The sequence below is a fragment of the Entelurus aequoreus genome, linkage group LG12 (genome assembly GCF_033978785.1).
Source record: "Entelurus aequoreus isolate RoL-2023_Sb linkage group LG12, RoL_Eaeq_v1.1, whole genome shotgun sequence".
NCBI classification, from domain to species: domain Eukaryota; kingdom Metazoa; phylum Chordata; class Actinopteri; order Syngnathiformes; family Syngnathidae; genus Entelurus; species Entelurus aequoreus.
Window position 1 is genome coordinate 314,965 of NC_084742.1, and position 15,513 is coordinate 330,477.

Here is a 15,513-nt window from a genome sequence, read left to right on the forward strand (position 1 = left end):
GTAGCTCCAAAAAAGGCCTTTGCTAACAAGGTTGTTAGAGGAATCCACATAAAGGTGTTGGCCCCTCCCCTCTCCTCCCCTCCCCGCCAGGTAATCAGTATGCAGGTTTCAGGTGATCTTCAGGTGACCCCCGCTGGGCTGAGAGCAGCAGATGATTGATTCTCACACTTGATGAAGTCATCTTCTTGTTTCCTCTCAAGTCGACCTTTGACAGTGTGTGCCTTATAAGGGCGTGTGTGCCTTATAAGGGCATACAGTGTGTGCCTTATAAGGGCATACAGTGTCATAATAGATTATGAAACAAATATGTTCCCTCACTCCAACTCTGCTCAAATCATCTTTGTGATCGCCTTACGTTTATTTAGTTTCTATATATCATCATATTGATTTTATCATCATATTTAGTTTCTATATATCATCATATTGATTTTATCATCATATTTAGTTTCTATATATCATCATATTGATTTTATCATCATATTTAGTTTCTATATATCATCATATTGATTTTATCATCATATTTAGTTTCTATATATCATCATATTGATTGTATCATCATATTTAGTTTCGATACATCATCATATTGATTTTATCATCATATTTATTTTCTATGTATCTTCATATTTATTTTATCATCATTTTCTATATATCATCATATTTATTTTATCATCATATTTATTTTCTATATATCATCATATTTATTTTATTATCATATTTAGTTTCTATATATCATCATATTCATGTTCTATATATCATCATATTTATTTTATCATCATATTCATTTTCTATATATCATCATATTTATTTTATCATCATATTTATTTTCTATATATCATCATATTTATTTTATCATCATATTTAGTTTCTATATATCATCACATTTATTTTATCATCATATTTATTTTCTATATATCATCATATTTATTTTATCATCATATTTATTTTCTATATATCATCATATTTATTTTATCATCATATTTATTTTCTATATATCATCATATTTATTTTCTATATATCATCATATTTATTTTATCATCATATTTAGTTTCTATATATCATCATATTTATTTTATCATCATATTTATTTTCTATATATCATCATATTTATTTTATCATCATATTTATTTTATCCTCATATTTATTTTCTATATATCATCATATTTATTTTATCATCATATTTATTTTATCCTCATATTTATTTTCTATATATCATCATATTTATTTTATCATCATATTTATTTTCTATATATCATCATATTTATTTTCTATATATCATCATATTTATTTTATCATCATATTTATTTTATCCTCATATTTATTTTCTATATATCATCATATTTATTTTATCATCATATTTATTTTATCCTCATATTTATTTTCTATATATCATCATATTTATATATATACATATATATGTTTATATGTATGTATGTATATATACGTAAACCAACGTAATATATACGTAAATATATATACTGTATATATATATACATACTGTATATATATATATATATATATATATATATATATATATATATATATATATATATATATATATATATATATATATATATATATATATATATATATATATATATATATATATATAAGACATAGAAGAAGAAAGCACATGTTGAGTGTAGAAGAAGAAAAGAAGTCCTGCCTCCTCCCTGCAAAGTTGAGCCTGCCTCTTCTGGCTCCTCAGCCCCATAAAGTCCTCCCAGTCCCTATAAGTCCTCCCAGTCCATATAAAGTCCTCCCAGTCCATATAAAGTCCTCCCAGCCCCCATAAAGTCCTCCCAGCCCCTATAAAGTCCTCCCAGTGTGGTCCCAAGCAGACGGAAGTGAAGCCAATGAGAGTGGAGCTCCTCTCAAAGATTTGTCCCTACAGGGATGCTTCCATCTTGATTATTATTCTACTTCCTGTTTCTCTGTGGATTACCTGAAACCCGACTAAGGATTTGGAAAGATACTGAGAGCTATGGTGGCCTACGAAGACCTGGGCAGCTTGGTGCCTATCAAGCGGACTCTGCAAGTCCTCCACCAACAGAACCAGGTCCACAAAGAGTCGGAGGTGAGTTACCACAAAGAAGAAAAGCTGGTTGGACTGCAAATGTGAGGCTGTGTCTAACACACCTTTTATTTCACTCAACTTTTATTACACTCACCTTTTATTTCACTCACCTTTTATTTCACTCACCTTTTATATCACTCACCTTTTATTTTGCTCACCTTTTATTTTGCTCACCTTTTATACCACTCACCTTTTATTTCACTCACCTCTTATATCACTCACCTTTTATTACACTCACCTTTTATTTCACTCACCTTTTATTTCACTCACCTTTTATTTCACTCACCTCTTATATCACTCACCTTTTATTACACTCATCTGTTTATTTCACTCACCTTTTATACCACTCACCTTTTATACCACTCACCTCTTATATCACTCACCTTTTATTTCACTCACCTTTTATTTCACTCACCTTTTATTTCACTCACCTCTTATATCACTCACCTTTTATTTCACTCATCTGTTTATTTCACTCACCTTTTATACCACTCACCTTTTATACCACTCACCTCTTATATCACTCACCTTTTATTTCACTCACCTTTTATTTCACTCACCTCTTATATCACTCACCTTTTATTTCACTCATCTGTTTATTTCACTCACCTTTTATACCACTCACCTTTTATACCACTCACCTTTTATACCACTCACCTCTTATATCACTCACCTTTTATTACACTCACCTTTTATTTCACTCACCTCTTATACCACTCACCTCTTATACCACTCACCTTTTATTTCACTCACCTTTTATTTCACTCACCTCTTATGGGTGAGCGCCGACATCCGGGCAACTGAGCTACATACGGGTTCTTCGAGCCGTAGCAACCAGACTGGCGTTGAAAACAAACCGTCGCCATCACTCTTTAACCTGTCGCCCTACGCTGGTTAAACCCGTCATTCTGCCTCCAAAATGCCGAAAAACGGTGTTGTTTTTGGTTGTGCTAACCACAACTGGAAACAGGGAAAACAAAGGTTGTATTTTGTTCTGCCAAAGCGTGATAAAAGCCCACAGAGACGAGACAAATGGCTCGCAGCTTTACACCGGGAAAACCAGGAGGGTTCTCACTGGAGTCCCCCAAAGTCCCGGGTCGTGTGTTCGGATCACTTCGTTTCTGGTAAATATAAGGAACAAAAATCCACCTTCTTAACCACAACTTGGCTATACGTCCGTGCTAATGTTGTACTTGTTGAATTTGTACCTTATAACGTTCGACAGCTGAAGTTGTTGTTGTACAAAAACAACATGCGGTATATACTATATAGTCTATAGCCTAGCTAGCTATTTTGGAAAAGCGGACAAGGAGAGGATACCAAAGGCAGCGTTAAGATGGACACCACCTGGAAAACGTAAGCCAGGGCGGCCAAAGAACACCTGGCGAAGAACAGTTGAAGGGGAGCTGAAAGAGATGAAGCTTACATGGGGCGAGGCACAGAGACGAGCACAGCAGCGAGATGAATGGCGTCGAGTCGTCGAAGCCTTATTTCCCATCCGGGAAGAAGAGGATTAAGTTAAGTAAGTAATATACTATATAGTCTATAGCCTAGCTAGCTATTTTGAAGACCGGTTTCGTTTAAATTTGCACTTAACAGTTGGGTTTTTAAAAACCAATAAAGCCTATAATTTTCATGTTGCCATTCAATACATGTAGCCCTCAAATCTCTCAATATTTTATACACTAACACTTGATCTTGTTGTTGATAACTTCCACGTCTCTTTCTTAGTAGCGCGCAGGCTAAGCTAACTAGCAAGCTAAGCTAAGCCTGAGAAGCTTTAAAGTTCACTGAGACGAGTCTGACGCAAATAATACATTTTCGTTTTTTCACACGATATGCGAATAAGTAAAAATGCGTAAATGAAGGATTTAACGCCGACTTCCAAGCCACAACGCTCGTTAAATGCTTGTTCTGTCAATGCTGTGTTCGCTGTGAGCTGCTTTGTTTTCAACCAATTCCCGGTTGCTAGGGGATTGGTAGGCGGAAGTGACGTAGGTCCGCCCTCACCCATATCACTCACCTTTTATTTCACTCATCTGTTTATTTCACTCACCTTTTATTTCACTCACCTGTCTATTTCACTCACCTTTTATACCACTCACCTTTTATTTCACTCACCTCTTATATCACTCACCTTTTATTTCACTCATGTGTTTATTTCATTCACCTTTTATTTCACTCACCTTTTATACCACTCACCTTTTATTTCACTCACCTCTTATATCACTCACCTTTTATTACACTCACCTTTTATATCACTCACCTTTTATTTCACTCACCTTTTATACCACTCACCTTTTATATCACTCACCTTTTATTTCACTCATCTGTTTATTTCACTCACCTGTCTATTTCACTCACCTTTTATATCACTCACCTTTTATATCACTCACCTTTTATATCACTCACCTTTTATTTCACTCATCTGTTTATTTCACTCACCTTTTATTTCACTCACCTGTCTATTTCACTCACCTTTTATACCACTCACCTTTTATTTCACTCACCTTTTATATCACTCACCTTTTATTTCACTCATCTGTTTATTTCACTCACCTGTTTCTGTTTCCTCACCCGCCTCAGGACATTCAACCTTCTACTAATTACTTCACACACACACACACAGACACAGACACAGACACAGACACAGACACACACACACACACACACACACACACACACACACACACACACACACACACACACGCAAGCAAACACACACGCGCATACACACACACGCAAGCAAACACGCACACGCACACACACACACACTTTTGTGTATTGGCCGTCTTGTCGTAAAGATTGGTGCCAGCGGGTCAGGAAGTACCTCAGAGAGTCAAAGTCCAGAGAGTTTGAGAATAGTGTTGACATGGTCCACGTAGACCTCTTGGGTCTCACATCTTAGGTGGAAAAGGAAGCAGTTTTTGTCCCAATAATCAGAACCCGGCGGCCCAGGACTCGATGAGTTGGTGGACAGGTATTAAGCAGACTGGGTCAGTACTGTTCCAGGAACTTGTGCTTGGACTGACAGTAAAGGTGCTGAGCTGTGGAGAAGTCTGACACTTCCCAGACTTGAGGAAACAAGAACTTTGGAGGTCTGCTCTCAGCCACGCTCTGCTGGAAAAGCACATCTGGAGTTGTTAGCTCAGAGCTTGTAACACTAGCCTGGGGCACAGGACACGTGAGCACTGGCTTTTGTGTTCCCACAGACTATAGTGCGGCAGCCCCAAGGAGATGAAGGTTTTTAGGAGCTTGCAGGTCAAATTACCAGGGTTGTTTGACAAAGACCAGGACCATTGACCTTTTTGTCATGTTGGACCTGCCTGCCCCTCCCCCAGAGGGCAGGAGTTGTTCCAATATTGACTTTGGAACCCCCACGTTTAGCTAACCTGTGGTTTTATTCCTGCGGTCTGGGAGAGGGCCTGTGACGTTGTGTCTGTGACCCATGAAGCCGGTGGATGGCTTCCACAGCTGTGTCCACGTGGCCTGGAGAACCATAAAAAGTTCTCTTGGTGTGTCGGGACATGCAGAGTTTTTCAGCGCCACGTTTTGCAAGAACATCTGCGGGCTGAAAGTTGTTTTTGGCATGCAGCCGAGCAACTTCTGACTCTTGTCTCGCCGGCTAAGTAGGGTCGGGTGTTGGGCGGTGGGGGATTTACCTGGCCCAGGTGTTGTTGAGCTCTCACGTGAGCCGTGTTCAACAACTTGTGTCAACTTGCAGCAGCACTGGAAACACATGGAAACACTCAAACAGGGGACGGCGGCTCCTTTTCCGTGACCGGTGGTTGGTTTTGCGTGAGCAGGCCGACACGCTGGCCAGTGTGTCTGGAAAAGGACGTTAAAGAGCAGCAGCAAGCCACAGGGAAGCGTTGATTTCCCCCCAGTGATAGACTCAAAGAAGGCTTGTTGTCACAGAGCGGGCACGGGGGGGTGGATGGATGTGGAACAGCTGAGAGGGTGTCTCCTGCATTCCTGGCATTCCTCCAGACCCCCCTTGCCTTGCAGATCAGCAGTCGAGGGAGGGTCTTATACTTTGGTGGGCTGCCTCTCTCGTGATGGAGCCAACAGCTGCAGAAGCCTTGAGCCTCCATATTCCCACTAAGCAATATTTCTGTCTGCCCTGCACCCGTTCCAGTCTGCCTGATCGTCTTCTCCTCCTGTTTCCTGGCTCCAAAGCCTGCAAAAAATGAGTCCATAAAGAGGATTTATGACTTTATTTGGGGGGTTTGAAGTCTCAAGTAAGTTTTGTGGACACTCTTTGGGGAACTTGTCGATTGTTTAGCTTGTTGCAGAGTGTTATCGCAGCTGAAGCTAATCGATGTTGTATTGCAAATGTTGATGCAAAATCAGAACAGAAGGCGTTCGAGAAGGTGGACTTAGGCAAGTCGATGTATGAGAATGTGCTGAAAGTGGACCAGTCACAGCCCTCACCACCAAAAACCAGCATCATCAGTCTCTAACTGGCCCCTAGCCCAGTTCCTGCTTAGGACTTAGCTGACTTTGTTCCTCTCTTCCCAGGAACCCAGAACCAAGCGTGTCCGTCCTCTCGGCAGGGTGTCGTCGTTAGCCAACCTCATCTCTCCGGCAAAAAATGGGGCCGTCCGGCGCTTCGGCCAAACAATCCAGGTAAGCCTGGTGACATCACTTCCATCGCAGCAACACTAACGTTGAGTAAGTCTGACCTGTTGGGCTTTCCCGCTCGCAGGCCTCCTTCCGGAGCGATGGCAAGTCGCCGGGCGTTCCCCAGAAGCCTTGCAGCAAGGCGACGGCCCCCACGCCGCCTAAAAGGAGAAACAGCACGCTGTGGTCGGAGACGCTAGACATGCACCAGAAGGGGACCTTAACCACCAAAGAGATCAAGCGGCAGGAGGTGAGGAGTTCACTGCGGGTGAAAAATCCAGACAGCAGACTTTAAAAGCTCCCAGACAAGTTTCACGTATCCCTGCAGTATTTGCAGTGTCAATAAAAGCCTGATTGGGGCCCATTTTCCAGGCTGCGTAAGTTCACATAGAACCGAGGACAAACCCCTACTTATGTCCCACATCTTTGCCAGCTGTCAGCGGCTAGAAACTTTCAAACGCAAAGTAAGCGAGGCAAAGACGGCGGCCAGAGAGATTTTGGGCATTAGTCTGGAGTCTTAGTCAGCAGCTAATGGGTTCTTAAAACAATAATCCAAAAATTAATGTGTTCTACTTCTCATTTTCAGGCCATATTTGAGCTGTCTCGCGGAGAACAGGACCTCATTGAGGACCTCCAACTGGCACGCAAGGTTTGTACTCAAACATGTATCTTTTATCTTCAGACCTTTTCTAAGCTCGCTTGGATTGGTTGAACAATTTCCTGTCTGCCTGCAGGCGTACCACGACCCCATGCTGAAGCTCTCCATCATGTCTGAAGAGGAGCTCTCTCACATTTTTGGCGACCTGGACGCCTACATCCCCCTGCATGAGGATTTGCTGGCACAGCTCTCCAAAGCCACGGGCTCAAATGGAACCGTGGGACAGATCGGTCAGATTGTAGTCGATTGGGTAAGCGACATTTCAGTGAAGCGTCAAGTGTTGAAGACAGCGGTGCTAAGAGAAGAGCTTTGTTGTGATGCAGCTACCAAGGCTGGATGCGTACAAGGAGTACTGCAGCAAACAGCTGGCAGCTAAGGCCCTCCTGGACCAGAAGAAACAGGACTGGCGCGTGCAGGACTTCCTGCAGCGCTGCCTGGAGTCGCCCTTCAGCAGGAAGTTGGATCTGTGGAGCTTCCTGGACATCCCGCGCTCCCGCCTGGTCAAGTACCCGCTGCTGCTCAAAGAGATCCTCCGACACACTCCGCCAGAGCATCCGGACACCGCCAGCTTAGAACGAGCTGTAAGGAAGACCCCTCAGGACCTTTTGAACTCTGCCAGATTGCAAGACGTGCTAACGACCCCCTTCATCCTTGGCTTCAGATCTCCATCATCCAAACTGTGCTGTCAGACATCAACATGAAGAAGGGCGAGTCGGAGTGCTTGTACTACATGGACAAGCTGGAGTACCTGGACGAGCGGCAGAAAGACCCTCGCCTCCAGCGGTGCAGAAGCCTGCTGTGTCACGGGGAGCTTCGCAACAAGAGTGGGACGGTAAGCCACAATTAGACTGGTACCGAGTACACGGTGCTCCTTCTTTGCAAGCAGGCGGGGACAATAACAACGCTCCGTATCATAGATGTGATCCACTCAGCTTCTGGACATAGCCAGAGTGGAAATTCTACAGATTCGTGCAACCACGCTAGAAAATGTTCACCGTCTTGCTAACTCGCTAACAAATACCGAAAACATATCAACGTGGGCTTGGAAGTGCTTAGTTGAGTCGTCCAATCACTGAGGAGTGTGCAAAGTGAGGTGATTAGCATACAGTAGCGACTAGTCACCATTATTCCTTACAAATGGATGAAATGTGGACCAATGGGGTGCCAGAAACCTTCAATGTGCGCTCATGAGACAGCGACATGTTTATGTTTTCAATGCACTAAAAGTGCATTTATTAGAAAAAAGAATGACGGTTATGGCAAGCAAAGAAATATTTGTTGATTTGAACTATGATCCATCGAGGCTTGTGTTCTGTCCCATTACTCCATGATTCCAGTCGGTACATTCCTGGAATAATAAAACAAATGGTCGCTGCATCCCAAGTTGCCAAATGACTTTACGTTTAACCTGGCAATAGAAAATAAAAGGGGGGGGGCAGCGATATAAAAAACTACAAAAAGGCACAAGCAGAAAAAGAGAAACAAAACCTAAACAAAACTTGACAAAGAAATTGCAAAATGGTCCCCGCATTTCTTCTACCCTGTGCTGTAAAAGTCCACCAAAGTGCTTGAAACACCACAAGTAAGTGAATAAAAGACCTTTTTTTAAGTAAATAAATATGACAGTTGAAGCAGGAAGTAGTTGTTTAAAAAAAAAAAAGTAAATAAGAGTGACTGCTGAAACAGGAAGTAGTTGATTTAAAAAGTATAAAAATGTGACAGTTGAAACAGGAAGTAGTTGTTTTAAAAAGTAAATAAAAGTGAAGTTGAAACAGGAAGTAGTTGTTTTAAAAAGTAAATAAATGTGAAGTTGAAACAGGAAGTAGTTGTTTTAAAAAGTAAAGAAATGTGAAGTTGAAACAGGAAGTAGTTGATTTAAAAAGTAAAGAAATGTGAAGTTGAAACAGGAAGTAGTTGTTTTAAAAAGTAAATAAATGTGAAGTTGAAACAGGAAGTAGTTGTTTTAAAAAGTAAATAAATGTGAAGTTGAAACAGGAAGTAGTTGTTTTAAAAAGTAAAGAAATGTGAAGTTGAAACAGGAAGTAGTTGTTTTAAAAAGTAAATAAATGTGAAGTTGAAACAGGAAGTAGTTTTAAAAAGTAAAGAAATGTGAAGTTGAAACAGGAAGTAGTTGTTTTAAAAAGTAAATAAATGTGAAGTTGAAAGAGGAAGAAGTAGTTTTAAAAAGTAAATAAATGTGAAGTTGAAAGAGGAAGTAGTTGTTTTAAAAAGTAAATAAATGTGAAGTTGAAAGAGGAAGTAGTTGTTTTAAAAAGTAAATAAATGTGAAGTTGAAAGAGGAAGTAGTTGTTTTAAAAAGTAAATAAATGTGAAGTTGAAAGAGGAAGTAGTTGTTTTAAAAAGTAAATAAATGTGAAGTTGAAAGAGGAAGTAGTTGATTTCCAAAGCAATGTTTGCAGAAGCTGCACGTGTTCCTGTTCACCGAGCTGCTGGTTCTGACTCGCTCAGTCACCCGAAACGAGAGGCAGTGTTTCCAGGTGTACCGCCAGCCCATACCCGTGCAGGACCTGCTGGTGGACGACCTGCAGGACGGTGACGTCAGGATGGGCGGCTCCTTCAGAGGCGCCTTCAGCAACCCGGACAAAGGTGAGGCTTGAGCGAGCCTCCTCCATTAGAGCAGCGCTCACCTTTTCTTTACTTGCAGCCAAAAACATTTTCCGTGTGCGCTCCCAAGACCCGAGCCAGGTCCAGGTCCAGGTCCAGGTCCAGGCCCAGGCCCAGGCCCAGGCGCACACGCTGCAGGTCAACGACGTCTTCCACAAGCAGCGCTGGCTCAACTGTCTCCGCGCTGCCATCTCCGTCTACCGGCCCCACGCCGAGACATCATCGCCCGTGACGGACGCCCACCCGTCCTCCGCCTCGGCCGTGGAGGTCATGGAGGTCATGGAGGAGACGGACGAGAACCGTCCTCAGAGGTTGACTCGGTCGGCGCCTTGCGGCCCCTCGTCTCCGAGTCCTGCACCTTCCTCCTCGTCATCGCCAACGCCTCACAAAAGCAAAAAGAAGAAGAAGACTCTTTATTCTTTAGGGAAGAGAAAAGAGACGATGGTGTGACGCCAACACAAACTCTGACACTCCTATTTATTCTTTACTGTTACGCTCCTCTGTGGCAGCCAACACGACACACTGTATGCCGACAACACATTTATGTCCACAACACCTGTACGCCGACAACACATTTATGTCCACAACACCTGTATGCCGACAACACATTTATGTCCACCACACCTGTACGCCGACAACACATTTATGTCCATCACACCTGTACGCTGACAAGACATTTATGTCCACAACACCTTTACGTCGACAACACATTTATGTCCACAACACCTTTACGTCGACAACACATTTATGTCCACCACACCTGTACGCTGACAACACATTTATGTCCACAACACCTGTACGCCGACAACACATTTATGTCCACAACACCTGTACGCCGACAACACATTTATGTCCACAACACCTGTACGGCGACAACACATTTATGTCCACAACACCTGTACGCCGACAACACATTTATGTCCACAACACCTTTACGTCGACAACACCTGTACGCCGACAACACATTTACGCCGACAACACATTTATGTCCACAACTTGTACATGTCCACAGCCCGTTTATGTCGACTACACATTTATGTTGACAACTTGTAGATGTCCACAGCCCATTTATGTCGACTACACGTTGATGTCGACAACACAAAAATGCAGATAACACGTTTTTTGGCGACAACGTACAGTATGTACAGTATTTATTCCGATAACCCATTTATGTTGACAACCCGTGAATGTTGACAACACGTACAATATATGGCAACAACATGTTTATGGTGACAACCTGTTTCTGTTGACGACCTGTATGTGCTGACAACCCGTATATGTCGACAACCCGTTTAGGTCAACAACCCGTTTAGGTAAACAACCAGTTTATGGCGACAACTTGTTAATGTTGACAACCTGTATATGTCGACAACGTGCATATACACCAATCAACTTCTGCTCACTATACTCAAAACTTCCTGCTTCACTCGACATCACCACACATGGTCAACCGCTTCTGCTGACATGAAAGTGACAGGTCATGTCCGTCTGAAATAGTTCCGTTTATGTTGACAGGCCGTGTCTATTGTCTTCCTCTAGTACCTTGTCAACATACACGATAAGTTTATGTTGACATACACAGATGACCGCTCATGTCGATCAGTCGGTCCGTTTATGTTGACATGTGTATTGTTGTAACAGCGACTAGTCTCATTCCAAAGCTCTAAAATGTGCTCATGGTGATTTCCTGTTCAGCTTCAAAATAAAAGCATGGCAGTTTTAAGGTACAAACCCCGTTTCCATATGAGTTGGGAAATGGTGTTAGATGTAAATATAAACGCAATACAATGATTTGCAAATCCTTTTCAAGCCATATTCAGTTGAATATGCTACAAAGACAACATATTTCATGTTCAAACTCATAAACTTTATTTTTTTTTGCAAAAAATAATTATAATTTCATGGCTGCAACACGTGCCAAAGTAGTTGTGAAAGGGCATGTTCACCACTGTGTTACATGGCCTTTCCTTTTAACAACACTCAGTTTTGGTTTGGGAAGTGAGGAGACACATTTTTGAAGTGGAATTCTTTCCCATTCTTGCTTGATGTACAGCTTAAGTTGTTCAACAGTCCGGGGGTCTCCCTTCTCACATTGCAGGTGCCACACATTTTCAATGTCTGGACTACAGGCAGGCCAGTCTAGTACCCGCACTCTTTTACTATGATGTAACACGTGGCTTGGCATTGTCTTGCTGAAATAAGCAGGGGCGTCCATGAAAAAGACGGCGCTTGGATGGCAACATATGTTGTTCCAAAAGCTGTATGTACCTTTCAGCATTAATGGTGCCTTCACAGATGTGTAAGTTACCCATGTCTTGGCCACTAATACACCCCCATACCATCACACACTAATACACCCCCATACCATCACACACTAATACACCCCCATACCATCACACACTAATACACCCCCATACCATCACACACTAATACACCCCCATACCATCACACACTAATACACCCCCATATCATCACACATGCTGCCTTTTACACTTTGCATCGATATCAGTCTGGATGGTTCGCTTCCCATTTGGTCCGGATGACACAATGTCGAATATTTCCAGAAACAATTTGAAATGTGGACTCGTCAGACCACAGAACACTTTTCCACTTTGCATGAGTCCATCTTAGATGATCTCGGGCCCAGAGAAGCCGACAGCGTTTCTGGGTGTTGTTGATAAATGGCTTTGGCTTTGCATAGTAGAGCTTTAACTTGCACTTACAGATGTAGCGATCAACTGTAGTTACTGACAGTGGTTTTCTGAAGTGTTCCTGAGCCCATGTGGTGATATCCTTTAGAGATTGATGTCACTTTTTGATACAGTGCCGTCTGAGGGATGGAAGGTCACGCTCATTCAATGTTGGTTTCCGGCCATGCTGCTTACCTGCAGTGATTTCTCCACATTCTCTGAACCCTTTGATGATATTACGGAGCGTAGATGGTGAAATCCCTAAATTCCTTGCAATAGCTGCTTGAGAAAGGTAGTTCTTAAACTGTTCAACAATTTGCTCAGGCATTTGTTGACAAAGTGGTGACCCTCGCCCCATCCTTGTTTGTGAATGACTGAGCATTTCATGGAATCTACTTTTATAGCCAATCATGGCACCCACCTGTTCCCAATTAGCCTGTTCACCTGTGGGATGTTCCAAATAAGTGTTTGATGAGCATTCCTCAACTTTATCAGTATTTATTGCCACCTTTCACAACTTCTTTGTCACGTGTTGCTGCCATCAAATTATAAAGTGAATGATTATTTGCCAAAAAAAAAAGTTTATGAGTTTGAACATGAAATATGTTGTCTTTGTAGCATATTCAACTGAATATGGCTTGAAAAGGATTTGCAAATCATTGTATTCTGTTTATATTTACATCTAACACCATTTCCCAACTCATATGGAAACAGGGTTAGTAGATTGCATCATAGCAACTAACAAAATGCAACAACAATTGACTTGTTATTTAGTTTGTTAGCCACGGACAAAAAAGATTTGAGCAAGAAGTTGAATTGTAAGAAAATGAGTTCTGTTAGACTTTGTAAGAAAACTCAATCATGAGAATAAAACTCCAAAGACGGCCATTTTCTTCAGGACTAAATCACAGAGAGTGCAAGACATGCTAGTTCTGCTTGCGGTTATGTCGACAACAGTTTATGTTGACGTCAGTTAGCCGGGCCCATGTGTCGACCTAAACGGGTTCCACTGTAACACACATCCTGCATCATTGACTTATACATACAGTATGTGTACAGTATACGTACAGCAGGTGTACAGTATACATACAGTAGGTGTACAGTATACGTACAGTATGTGTACAGTATACATACAGTATGTGTACAGTATACGTACAGCAGGTGTACAGTATACATACAGTATGTGTACAGTATACGTACAGTATGTGTACAGTATACATACAGTATGTGTACAGTATACATACTGTATGTACAGTATACTGTACATACAGTATGTGTACAGTATGCAAAGAGTATATACAGGAGAAGTTGGGAACCCTGCCATAGAAAAAGGGATGCATAAAACTTGAAAGAACAATCTGGTGTTCGAAGTCTTTTAAACTTTGTTTACTATTAATATTCAAGCTTTTTTTTTTTACTGCAGAAGAAGTAGTTTTACACTTTTATACTTTACATGTGTGGTTTTTTAGCTTTAGTACAAGGAGCAATGTTTATCTTGCACATGTTTTAATGTAAGACACATTCTTCTTCTTTGACAAGGTGCCATACAAGAGTGCTCTTATTTTGATACATTCTTTGACAAGGTGCCATACAAGAGTGCTCTTATTTTGATACCTTCTTTGACAAGGTGCCATACAAGAGTGCTCTTATTTTGATACCTTCTTTGACAAGGTGCCATACAAGAGTGCTCTTATTTTGATACCTTCTTTGACAAGGTGCCATACAAGAGTGCTCTTATTTTGATACATTCTTTGACAAGGTGCCATACAATAGTGCTCTTATTTTGATACATTCCTCCGACAACCACATGCTCCTTCTTGGTTTGGTTTGTTTGAAATACAAACATAGTCCTTGCTTTGGAATCCCAAATACTTTTTATTACTGAGCCAACTTTTCTAAGGGGACCATGAACTTCCGGCTGTAGCAAGAGGAACTTCTGGTTGTAGCAAGAGGAACTTCTGGTTGTAGCAAGAGGAACTTCTGGTTGTAGCAAGAGGAACTTCTGGTTGTAGCAAGAGGAACTTCTGGTTGTAGCAAGAGGAACTTCTGGCTGTAGCAAGAGGAACTTCTGGTTGTAGCAAGAGGAACTTCTGGTTGTAGCAAGATGAACTTCTGGCTGTAGCAAGAGGAACTTCTGGCTGTAGCAAGAGGAACTTCTGGTTGTAGCAAGAGGAACTTCTGGTTGTAGCAAGAGGAACTTCTGGCTGTAGCAAGAGGAACTTCTGGTTGTAGCAAGAGGAACTTCTGGTTGTAGCAAGAGGAGCTTCTGGTTGTAGCAAGAGGAACTTCTGGTTGTAGCAAGAGGAACTTCTGGTTGTAGCAAGAGGAACTTCTGGTTGTAGCAAGAGGAACTTCTGGTTGTAGCAAGAGGAACTTCTGGTTGTAGCAAGAGGAACTTCTGGTTGTAGCAAGAGGAACTTCTGGTTGTAGCAAGAGGAACTTCTGGCTGTAGCAAGAGGAACTTCTGGTTGTAGCAAGAGGAACTTCTGGTTGTAGCAAGATGAACTTCTGGCTGTAGCAAGAGGAACTTCTGGCTGTAGCAAGAGGAACTTCTGGTTGTAGCAAGAGGAACTTCTGGTTGTAGCAAGAGGAACTTCTGGCTGTAGCAAGAGGAACTTCTGGTTGTAGCAAGAGGAACTTCTGGTTGTAGCAAGAGGAGCTTCTGGTTGTAGCAAGAGGAACTTCTGGTTGTAGCAAGAGGAACTTCTGGTTGTAGCAAGAGGAACTTCTGGTTGTAGCAAGAGGAACTTCTGGTTGTAGCAAGAGGAACTTCTGGTTGTAGCAAGAGGAAATTCTGGTTGTAGCAAGAGGAACTTCTGGTTGTAGCAAGAGGAACTTCTGGT

General features: G+C 41.8%; 1 protein-coding gene across 2 annotated transcripts; it reads left to right on the forward strand.

Moving 5' to 3' along the window:
- The first annotated feature begins 1,823 nt into the window (after positions 1–1,823).
- LOC133662635 (neuroepithelial cell-transforming gene 1 protein-like) lies at positions 1,824–11,754 on the forward strand. 2 transcript variants are annotated; one of them, XM_062066750.1, is made up of 9 exons: positions 1,824–2,074; positions 6,596–6,703; positions 6,783–6,947; positions 7,284–7,346; positions 7,432–7,605; positions 7,679–7,936; positions 8,017–8,187; positions 9,776–9,962; positions 10,021–11,754. In XM_062066750.1, exons 1-9 carry the CDS (start codon positions 1,982–1,984, stop codon positions 10,428–10,430), a joined length of 1,629 nt encoding a protein of 542 aa, XP_061922734.1. In that variant the 5' UTR covers positions 1,824–1,981; the 3' UTR covers positions 10,431–11,754. The 2 variants fall into 2 exon arrangements, with proteins under 2 accessions (XP_061922734.1, XP_061922735.1); XM_062066751.1 differs by lacking the exon at positions 1,824–2,074 and adding an exon at positions 3,494–3,596.
- The last annotated feature ends 3,759 nt before the right edge of the window (positions 11,755–15,513 follow it).